The sequence below is a fragment of the Marmota flaviventris genome, chromosome 17 (assembly GCF_047511675.1).
Source record: "Marmota flaviventris isolate mMarFla1 chromosome 17, mMarFla1.hap1, whole genome shotgun sequence".
Lineage (NCBI taxonomy): Eukaryota > Metazoa > Chordata > Mammalia > Rodentia > Sciuridae > Marmota > Marmota flaviventris.
The window spans coordinates 75,802,234-75,812,748 of record NC_092514.1 but is presented as its reverse complement, the minus strand read 5'-3'; the positions used below and the strand labels follow the sequence as shown (position 1 = coordinate 75,812,748).

Here is a 10,515-nt window from a genome sequence, read left to right as displayed (position 1 = left end):
GCTGCCTGTCCGGGACCTGCGGACGCGAATTCATGAGGAATGAGTGACTCCCAATCATTCCATTCACCTCCCCTTCGCGCTAAGCGCTCTTCCCCCAAGCAGTGCCAACCTCTACTCTACCCTCTCCTTCTTTCGAGACTATTCCCAGGACCCCAAGGCAGGCCTCCCAGGTCTCCACGAAGTTCCCTCCGTTCCCCAGGCAGACCCAGACATGCCCTGAACCCTCTGTCTGTCCTCTCCGCCTCTCGTCCTTCTTGGTGCTGGGGGCTGCTACAATCAGGACATCCCGACCCCGCCTTGCCAATAAGCGGATCAAGAATAAAATGGGAGCCGCTCAGGACCGGGGTGGGATCAGACTCTTTCTGGTGAGGTTCTTGAGCGCCAGGGCTCCAGGGTCAGCTATTCCTCTGTCCTCTTCAACGTCTCTTTGCACTCAATCCTCAGTCTTCTCCCCGCCCTTTCTCTTCTTCCTAAATGCCTTCGCCCTCGATGGGCGGGGCTACGGGGCGAAGAGGGTGGGAATGCGAGTTGCCCCCGCCCCGATTCCGCCCCCTGCCGGCCGTTCCCTGTGCCTCTGGAGCCGCCCATGACGCAATTCAGAGCAACGGTAAACTGCGGTGGATGCTTCCGTGGCCCCCAGCAGGGGTCCCCGAGACGAACACACTGAGAATGAGCGGCCGGGGTGCAGAAGGCCCAGGGCCGAGATTCTGGCTAGGATCGTCGTCGTGATCCAGCTGGCCACAACCGCCGCCCCAGGCCGACACACCTCTTCTATCCGGCCCCCGCTCCCTCTCTCCAGCTCCCTCTCCCAGCTTGCAGATCCCTCCCCTGCACCTCCCCGGCCTCCTCTCCCCGGCCCCCTCCCGCGCCCTTCCTCCTCCCCGCCGCCCAGGCCCGGGGCCTCCGGTAGGCCAGGCTGCGCCAATCCGCGCCACGGCCCGCCCCCTGACGCCGAGCTGGCCCTGTGAGGCCCCGCCCGCTGACGTCCGGGATTTGCATGAGTTCTTGTGCAGCCGCGGCCCGGGCTCAGTTGTCTGAGCGAGCGCGAGCCGGGAGCCGGGAGGGCGCGGGCAGCGGCGACCAGCCGGGCTTTGCGGGGCGAGCGGCGGTGGAGGCGGCGCAGGCAGCAAGGGCGACAGGGCCCCTCGATCCGGCGGCAGTTGGGCACCGGCGGGAGCCAGCAGCGTCTGCAGCCTTGCCGGCCCGGCGCCCCGGCGCGCTCCGGCTCGGCCATGGAGCTGCCAGCTGTTGGCGAGCACGTCTTCGCGGTGGAGAGCATCGAGAAGAAGCGGATCCGCAAGGTAGGGCGGCGCGGGGGCGGCGGCGCAGCGGCGCGGGAGCGGCGGCCGGAGCACCCGCGAGAGGCGGGGAGGGGGTGGGGAGGCTGCGGGCCGGAGCCGGGGATCCCGCGGAAGCTGATGGAGTGCTGTCTCTTCCCCCTCAGGGCAGAGTGGAGTATCTGGTGAAATGGAGAGGCTGGTCCCCCAAGTAAGTAGCGGCGGGGGCGGGGGCCGGGGTGTCGAGGCGCGGGGCGCCGGGCTGCCGGACCCGCCGAGCTGGTGGGGTGGTGGGGGAGCGGACGGGAGGCGGGGTGGAGGTGGGGTGGAGGAGGAGGGGGTGGGGAAGTCGGTGGCAGGCACTGGGAAGCCGAGCCGAGCCCGAGCCCGGCGCCCTGTGTTGTGCTCCGCTCTCCGGGAAATGCCATCACTAATTTATGCACTAAAAGGAGCCGGAGGAGCTGGAGAGACGCGGGGCCGAGCCGGGGAGGCCGGCGGAGGGAGGGAGGGCGCAGGCACTGACTGATGTGCAGCAGAAAATGGCTCCTTTCCCCTTTCCCTCCACCGAACGGCTCCATATTGCAAAACCAAAAAAAAAAAAAAAAAATTAAAAGCAACGAAAATGCAATTGTGTGCCTCCTCGCTCCTAGTGGTGCAGGGAGGGGAAGAAAAAAGGCAGAAAATGTTGGGAACTGTCACTGCAGAGCTTTTGGTGGGGAATTTTTTTCTTTAATTTGAAATGCGAAGGCACCGGATGGAGACACGCGCAGCCACACGCGCGCGCACACACACACACACACACACACAGAGGCATATTTTTGTGTTGCAGAGTATTTGGGGTTTGCCTGCCCGTGACAGCGAGCTCCAGGGCCGCGAGGGGGTGTGGGGGACCTCTGGGCTGGCGGTTATCGGATTAGGGGTCAAATGCAGAAGGGCTGAAGCCCTCTCGGAAACTCGGGGCTGGGGAGAAGAGGAGGGGGCCTTGCGACTTTGCATTTCGGCTGCTTTGCACGCAGGGTTCCTGGTGAGCAAAGTGGCTTTGGAACATGTCTGCAGTAACATGCTTAAAATTCTTGACAACTGCAAAATAAACTGCTAGTTTCATTTTCCTTACCCCTCCCTTTTCTTCCTGCCCTTGTGTGTTTATTTTGACTTGGGAGGGGGCAGTGTATCAGGGATCTTGTCAGGCCTGAAGAAATCTATCTTCCACATCCACAGCTAAATAGCTTTTGGTTCATGAAGACAGAGTAGGGCCTTATGTCATTCCCCACCTGGAGGCTGCAAAGCTGGCTCGGTTTTTTTTTTTTTTTTTTTTTTTAAAGCCATGTCCCCCTCCCTTTTCCCTTGCAAGATATAACACGTGGGAACCGGAGGAGAACATCCTGGATCCCCGGCTGCTGATTGCCTTCCAGAACAGGTGAGCGTCCCCCAAGCTACCACTGCCTGCCTCCATGACCGTATATGGGAATAGGAAAGTGGGCCATGCCAGCATGGGAAAGAGGGAAAGGGGGAACCCACCCCACAACGGGTCTGGACTGGCAAGGCTGTGGCCTCGGCTCTTCTAACCAATGTCCTTGGCGGTTGCTGCAGCTTGGGAGTGGGGGCAGGGCAGGACTGGGGAAGGCGAGGCATGTGTTTTGGGGAACTGCAAGAAAAGTGTCTGTGGGTAGCCCTGCAACTGACCTGGAGAACTCCTGTGGCCCTTCTCTGGCGGCAACCTTGGAGCTCCACCCCCAGAGCCTAGGTGTTGCTTTCCTGCAGCCACTGGCCGCTTGGCACTGGCACCTCCGGGGGCAGCTCCAAAGGAGCTGGCATTGTGAAACTGCCTGGACGTCATGGAACTGAACTTAACCTGTTGGTGGCTGGAGAAAAGTTGGCAAGGCCTGAAACCTCCCCTCACCCCGTTTCACCCCATCTGGGGATGGCAGTGTTGACTGGAGCTCTGTTCCCTTCACATCCCCCACCAGCCTCTTTGGTGGGGCAGGGTGCCTCATCAGGGCAGAGGAGGTTGGCCCAAGGGCATGGGGTGGACTCCGATGGTGGTGGAGAGGTGTCCTCTTGGGGGCGGGGGGGGGGGGAGAGAGCTCATTCTTCTGCCCACAGATGCTTGTCACTTTGCAGCTGCTGCAGCTGGATTCGCTGCCAGTGGCTGTGGTTCTGTTTGGGGAGGATAGGGGGAAGGGCTCGGAGGGGAGGAGCAGCAGGAACCTCAGAAGCCTGCTGCCTTCCATCCCTCCTCCCCTTTTATTTTGCATTATTTCCTGTGGTGTATTTGGCGCTAAAACTGTAAACTCTAGACCCTTTGAGCAGGCCACCAGCAGGGAAGTTGCTCTCCCGCGACACAGGGGGGCGCCGGGCAGGGATCCTGCCCCGACTCCACCTGGGAGTTCACCACCCTGTAACCATGTCAGCGGCTGATGCCATGTTGCATAATGGGTCCCTGAAGAATTAAAACGCAGGCTGTTGCAATGCCACGCAACATCAGAGTCAGGCCCCTGCCCCGGCCCCAGGGCATGGCAGAACTCCACTGGGTTAGCCCACGGGCAGTGAGGTGGGAGTGATTAACTAGGGTCACTGGAGAACGGTTGTCTGGCCTGGTAATGGGCTATAACTTGGGCAGAACTGTAGAGGAGTGCACTCCTTTCCCTCAAAGGGCTGGGCAGTGCCTGGGACGTTTGCTCGCAAGCGGGTCTCGCTTTGGCCTGCCTGAAAGTAGAAACCTGGCGACTGTGACTCGTGCCACCACCCATGGGCTTTATTAATAATTGGGAATCGATGCAGCGAGGATCCGGCTCCAACGAGAGGCTGTACTTCTCTGCCCCGCCCCTGCCCCGCCCACTGGCTCAGCGGGGGCGGTGCCCGGCTTGTTCACCAGGTGGCTGAGAACCTGGCCAGACCCTGGCCTCTTCGGCCGTCCCCCGCCCCCAGCCCCTAATTGGCTCATTTGCCGCTGTGTAAACAAGGGCGCAGCCCCTCCCCCTGTTTAGTGCCTGGCCTTTAAGAAAATGAGTCCTCCCTTCTGCCGGCAGCTCTCGTTATCTGAATCTTAATGAGGTTGTTAGCATCCCCTGCTTCTGCCGAGGTCGGCACACACCTCGTTTGGGCTGTTCACAATCTCTGGATCTCTGCGCCCACTCCACTTTACTCAGAGCCACCGGCCTGAGGCTGAGTCCCAGTGCTAACAACCCAACCCCCTTCACAGAGACTGGGGGTGATGGTTTAGAGATTTCAGATGGGGAAGCTCTTTACCAAGGACCCGACCTAAAGGGGTTGCTGCTGATGGAGGTGCCCAGCCAGCTGCAGAGGTGGTCTTCTGTTTCGAACTCTTTATCCTCTATGCATCCCCTGTTCACTGCCTACCGGATGGTCGCAAGGCAGGAGGGTGGGCGTCACTGAAGATTGGGGGAGGTGACCCTGAGGCTGATCCTGCGGCTCTCCATTCCCTCCCCAGGGAACGGCAGGAGCAACTGATGGGATATCGCAAGAGAGGGCCAAAGCCCAAGCCACTGGTGGTGCAGGTAAACACTCGCTGCTAGCCCCACCCTCTTCCCAAGACGTATATGGGAGCTGCCTTCAGGCCAGGAGGGTGGGGGGATTCCGCAGGAGCACCCAAATTGCACTTCCTCTGTCCTTGACCTCCTGTGCCCCAGCCCCTATGACACAGCTGCGGACTGTGGGATTTGGGGCACTGCTGATGCTCTTGGTTAGCCTGGGGTGTACCATCTCCCTCCTCTCGCTTCCCCCTCAGGTACCTACCTTTGCCCGTCGCTCCAATGTCCTGACTGGGCTCCAGGACTCTTCTGCTGATAACCGCACCAAGCTGGAGTTGGGCACGCCAGGAAAGGGCCAGGGGCACCAGTACGAGCTCAACAGCAAGAAGCACCACCAGTACCAGCCTCACAGCAAGGAACGGGCAGGCAAGCCCCCGCCACCAGGCAAGAGTGGAAAGTATTACTATCAGCTCAATAGCAAGAAGCACCACCCCTACCAGCCGGACCCCAAGATGTATGACCTGCAGTACCAGGGTGGCCACAAGGAGGCGCCGAGTCCCACCTGCCCAGACCTGGGCGCCAAGAGCCACCCACCGGACAAGTGGGCCCACGGCGCATCCGCCAAGAGCTACCTAGGGGCAGTGAAGCCCCTGGCCGGAGCAGCTGGGGCTCCAGGCAAAGGCTCTGAGAAGGGCCCTCCCAACGGGATGACACCGGCTCCCAAAGAAGCAGTGACAGGCAATGGGATTGGGGGCAAGATGAAGATCGTCAAGAACAAGAACAAGAACGGTCGCATTGTGATCGTCATGAGCAAGTACATGGAGAATGGCATGCAGGCGGTGAAGATCAAGTCTGGCGAGGCAGCAGAGAGCGAAGCCCGCTCCCCTAGTCACAAGAAGCGTGCCACCGAGGAGCGCCACCCCCCGGCCGACAGGACTTTCAAAAAGTCGACCAGTGGTGCCGAGGAAAAGAAGGCGGACGTGTCCTTCAAGAGGAGGGAAGAGGAGGCACCAGGGCCTGGGGACCCGCAGCCCCAGGACGCCAGCTCCCGCAAGCTCTCCCCAACCAAGGAAGCCTTTGGAGAGCAGCCCCTGCAGCTCACCACCAAGCCGGACCTGCTCACCTGGGACACGACCCGAAGTACGCACCCACCCACCCACCACCACCATCACCACCACCACCACCATCACCACCACGCTGTGGGCCTCAATCTCTCCCATGCACGCAAGCGCTGCCTCTCTGAGACCCACGGTGAGCGCGAGCCCTGCAAGAAGCGGCTGACAGCGCGCAGCATCAGCACGCCCACCTGTCTGGGGGGCAGCCCTGCCGCGGAGCGCCCCGCTGATGTTCCGCCTGCAGCCACACTCCCGCAGCCAGAGGTCATCCTGCTGGACTCGGACCTGGACGAGCCCATAGACTTGCGCTGCGTGAAGACGCGTAGCGAGGCCGGGGAACCACCCAGCTCCCTCCAGGTGAAGCCCGAGGTGCCCTCCACCACAGCAGCACCGACAGTGCTGGCGCCAGCGACAGCGACAGCGGCAGAGAAGCCTCCCGCTGAGGCCCAGGACGAGCCTGCAGAGCCGCTGAGCGAGTTCAAGCCCTTCTTTGGAAATATAATTATCACTGACGTCACCGCGAACTGCCTCACCGTCACCTTCAAAGAATACGTGACCGTGTAGCTGCAGGACATCTGCAAGGGACGCGTTTCCGCACGTGCACGGGGGCCTAGCCCTTGCCGCCTCAGGAGGGCTCCCCTCTGGGCTGCAGGAGGTGCCAGTGGCCCCAACTTGAGGACACCCAAGCGTCCACGTCCCCCTGCACGGCTGTGGGATCCCTGTGGAGGCGCCTCCAACGGCCTGTCTCCTTCCACGCGGTGCCTGCGGTCTCGCCGCCGCCACTTGTCCCTTCCCCACTCGAGACCGCCACTTGTCCCTTCCCCACTCGAGACGAGAGCCGCGCCCTCCCCATGGACCTCCGGAACTGACAGGGCAGCCGCGCAGCGGTTTCAGAGTTATAGTATTATATTTTAACCGTGCTAACTTGTCAAGTGCTGACTCTACTCCCGTTTGTACGTGGTGTTATTATTGAAATGTATTGTTTGAGCTCAAAAGGCCCGACCACCCCCATTCGGGCTGATATATATATATTTATTTGTAGGTATTTATATATTGAAATATAAAAACCTAGATTTATGGAGTTTCCCCTAGATCATGTTATATTCTATATCAGACAAACTATTTTCTGTTGACCTTTCTTACCCTTCATTCAGTATTTCTGTTGATTTCATTTCCTCCCTCCAGGAACTGCAATACCAGGAACCTTGGTATATATTTTTTGATACTGTACACATGGATGTGTTGTTTCTATGTGCAAAAAAAAAAAAAAAGTTTGTTAAAAGGCTAAACGAGCTCTCTAGAACCTGCTGCTACTAGAAATGTCTAAACTATAAGCTTCCAATTATTACCTGCTTGAATGTAAATATTAAATGGAGATGTTGAAGGTGCATTTTTGTAGTTTTGAGGGGATGTCCAAGGTTGGGGGAGGCGGCTGGGCCTTAGTCTGGGAAGGAAACTGTCCAGTCCTGCGCTAAACCTTTGAACTATCAGAACGGACTAGTTTCGCTGCAGTGCTGCTGGCCCAGGATCCTGACCCCATTCCTGGGGAAGCAGGCGCTCAACTGGAAAGGGGAATTCCTGCTGGGGTATGCCAGAGCTATCCCTGTTCCCAGGACTTTCTGGCCGGCGGTTCCCAAGGAGCTGAGTAGCAGAGGAGGGGATGCAGCGGTGAGCGGCACGGGTGGGGCCAGCCCCTGTGCCATGCCTGCGGGCAACTGTTGACCTTTGTCCCCCAGAAACCCGTGGGGCGCCACACACCCAGCCGCAGGCCCGGACCGGCCAGCGATATTGTCCCTTAGTACTCCCCACTGGTAGGGCAGGTTTCGCGGGGAGAGAGCCTTAGCCTCTCACTTCACTGGCATGGTCCGCCACACCGAGGAAGCCTCTGAGACTTCCTCTGCCAGGCTCTGTCCCCGAAACCACCAGGCCAGAGCCCCGACTGGAGACGAGCGAGCGAGCGAGCGCTGCCTCGGAGGGCAGGGGGCTTCCTGCGGGATGGATGGGGGGTTGGTCCGGGACCGGGCGAGCAGGGCCTGCCACCCCAGTGCCTTAGTGAGCAGAGTGAGCTGGCACTCGTCGCCCATCCCCCTTGGGTGGCAAGGCCGAGGCGCTTGACGTCGCGAGGGAGGAAGGGGTTAAGGTCCCTGAGGGGGCGAAGGGTGCGGCTCGGCTGGCCGGGAAGCCGCGACCCGGGAATGCGGCGGTGGTGGCCGATTTTCTGCAGACACAGCGATCTTGCTCCTGGTCGGGATGCCCGGCAAGGCCAGGGACCGGGGGCCTGGTGGGCGAGGGGCTGCTCCGAGCCTCCAAGAAACCCCGCCGTCCCCTCTAGGACCGAGCGGGTGCGGGGAACCACGGCTGAAGAAAAAGTGCTTCCGAATGCAGGGTGGGGGGCGAGGTGGTAGAGAGGCAGAGTTGGGAAGGCAGGGGAGGAGATGCAGAGGAAGGCTGGGAGGGCGGGAGCCTGGATGCGCATAGAGTGGCCAGTGTTGGCTGCAGGCCACCAGCGACTAGGGGTGGGGGAGGGGTGCCCAGAGGGGGAGGGGAGGAGGGAAGGGAAGCGCTTAAAAAAAAAAAAAAAAAACAACCCTCAGGAGTTTCTAGCCCTGGCTTTTGTGGATTGTCCCTCCCACCACCCCCATCACCCCAAGCCCCCTTTGGAGTGAGTTAAACACCCCTCCCCCTCTGTGTAATGAACGCCCTTTGCCACCCTGCGAGTGGAGGAGGGCCATCGGTTGCTGGCAAACTGCCTGCTCCACACTAGAATTGGGCCTGTCCTTCACTGGCTGGTACACAAAGGCCCATGCCAGGCAGGGACCTCGACTCCCTGCTCTTCAGCTGAGGGGAACTGAAACCTCCAGAATGTGAGGCAGCCCCTGTGCAAGTCTGCGCAGTCGCCCTGGGGAGGGAGCCTGGCCCTGGGGGTGGCCTGTGCTCCATGAGGCATAGGGGAGGGGAGGTGGAGGATGGCACCTCCTGAGGGCAGGAAAACAGCAGTTCTCCACCATGCCTGAAAAGAAGGCCTACTAGTGGCCTGAGACCTGGAAACCAGGCTGGTAGCAGGGCCTTTGGGGGTGGTCCTGGGCAGAGCCTCGAGTTGGAGGTCAGGCGACAGACAATGCAGCAGAGGCCATGCATCATCCAGAGTAGCTGCTGAGGTGGGGGTGGGCAGCCTGCTGCCCTAGAACAACCCCTCCCAAAAGAGACAGGAGCTGTGATTTTACTGAGGTCCTCAGGTATGTCAGGCGGCATTTGAACATCTTGCCCTGTTCATTCCTCGTGGGCACTGAGCTTCCCCATGGGATGAGTCTGAGGTCCTGATGGACAGACAGCTTGTCCAGGGTACAGAAATAAGGTCATGGGCCCAAGCACTGGGACAAGAGAGTATGTCTTCCAAGGGCCTTTGAGATGGGAGGATCCACAAGCCCTAGCTCTCCTGGGTGTAGACGGCTCATGCCAGGCACTTCACAAGCAAAGGGTCATAAACCCTGTCTTTGAGCCCAAGTTCAGGTAAGAGAAGAAAGGCAGTGAGTAGATGTCTTAACCCTGAACATTGGAACCCAAATTTCTTTGTTTTTTCTCCAAATGACCTTCATTTGGGGCTGAGCCTCTGGCATAGAGTCTACAGCTGCCCTAGTACAAATGTACCCACCCTCCAGAGCCAGCCCCTCCAGCACCAGCCTATCCCTGATGGCAGCTCTAGGCTCCTTATAGCCTGCCCCCTCTCCAGCTTGCTTTGAAAAGAGCCATTTAGCCCTTCAGTGTCATTCCAGTCCTGGACACCCCTGGAGGTGAGGTGGGTGGAGATCCACAATCCAGGATGCTTTGTACACACTAAGCAAATAAAAACTTAGGATGCCCAGTTAAGTTTGACTTTCAAATGTGTAATCATAATTTTTAGTATATGTAAGTCCCATAACATATTTGAGACATACTTCTACTAAAAAAAGAAAAAGAATACATTGTTTAGGTGAAGTTCAAAGGTAGCCAGACATCCTGAATTTTGTCTTGAGACTCTGTTTTGATCCTGAATTGTCAGTCCCTGCCCACTGGGACATTTTAGTCCAACAGAAGAGAGAGGACATAGAAAGCTGAAAAACACCTACCTATAAGTGTGGCTATGTAGTCAAATAAAATACAGCAGTCGCTGGGTGACTGGGAGCACTGACCTGTGATTTAGTGTTGGGTGGGATTGGAGTTCTCTGGGCATGTGACACATTGAGACAAAGAGGTGGGGAGAGGCCAGAATGGACTCTGTCTTTTAGCATACTTTGGGCTCCCAAATTGAATCTCCTCTCCACTCCCAGCTACACCAAATAGGAAACTTCTAGAACATACAAGGAAGACAGCTGGTTGTGGTGCCCACTCCCCTTTCCAGAAATCTTTATCATTTTTTTTTTTTAGAGTCATGGCACTATTTTTTTTTTTAAAGAGAGAGAGAAAAAATTTTTTTTTAATATTTATATTTTAGTTCTCGGCGGACACAACATCTTTGTATGTGGTGCTGAGGATCGAACCCGGGCCGCACGCATGCCAGGTGAGCGCGCTACCACATGAGCCACATCCCCAGCCCATCTTTATCATTCTTATGCCTGTTTTTTTGGTTGCCTTGAAAACAGTCAAGATGAACCA

General features: G+C 58.4%; 1 protein-coding gene across 2 annotated transcripts; it reads left to right on the top strand.

The window, feature by feature from the left end:
- The first annotated feature begins 993 nt into the window (after window positions 1-993).
- Window positions 994-7,271, top strand: Cbx4 (chromobox 4). Of its 2 annotated transcripts, none has more exons than XM_071603973.1 (5): window positions 994-1,301; window positions 1,445-1,488; window positions 2,600-2,694; window positions 4,729-4,795; window positions 5,026-7,271. In XM_071603973.1, the coding sequence occupies exons 1-5, from the start codon at window positions 998-1,000 to the stop codon at window positions 6,445-6,447; spliced, it is 1,932 nt and encodes a 643-aa protein (XP_071460074.1). In that variant the 5' UTR covers window positions 994-997; the 3' UTR covers window positions 6,448-7,271. The 2 variants fall into 2 exon arrangements, with proteins under 2 accessions (XP_071460074.1, XP_027811320.2); XM_027955519.2 differs by having other exon boundaries at window positions 1,145-1,301; window positions 2,629-2,694.
- Window positions 7,272-10,515: the final 3,244 nt, after the last annotated feature.

What these genes read in the sequence shown, in the direction of transcription:
- Cbx4 (XM_071603973.1), top strand. Translation starts at nt 998, where the DNA reads ATGAGTTCTTGTGCAGCCGCGGCCCGGGCTCAGTTGTCTGAGCGAGCG. An exon ending in AGAAGAAGCGGATCCGCAAG is followed by an intron (nt 1,302 to 1,444) that starts GTAGGGCGGCGC and finishes CTTCCCCCTCAG; the next exon opens with GGCAGAGTGGAGTATCTGGT. An exon ending in CCAAGCCACTGGTGGTGCAG is followed by an intron (nt 4,796 to 5,025) that starts GTAAACACTCGC and finishes CTTCCCCCTCAG; the next exon opens with GTACCTACCTTTGCCCGTCG.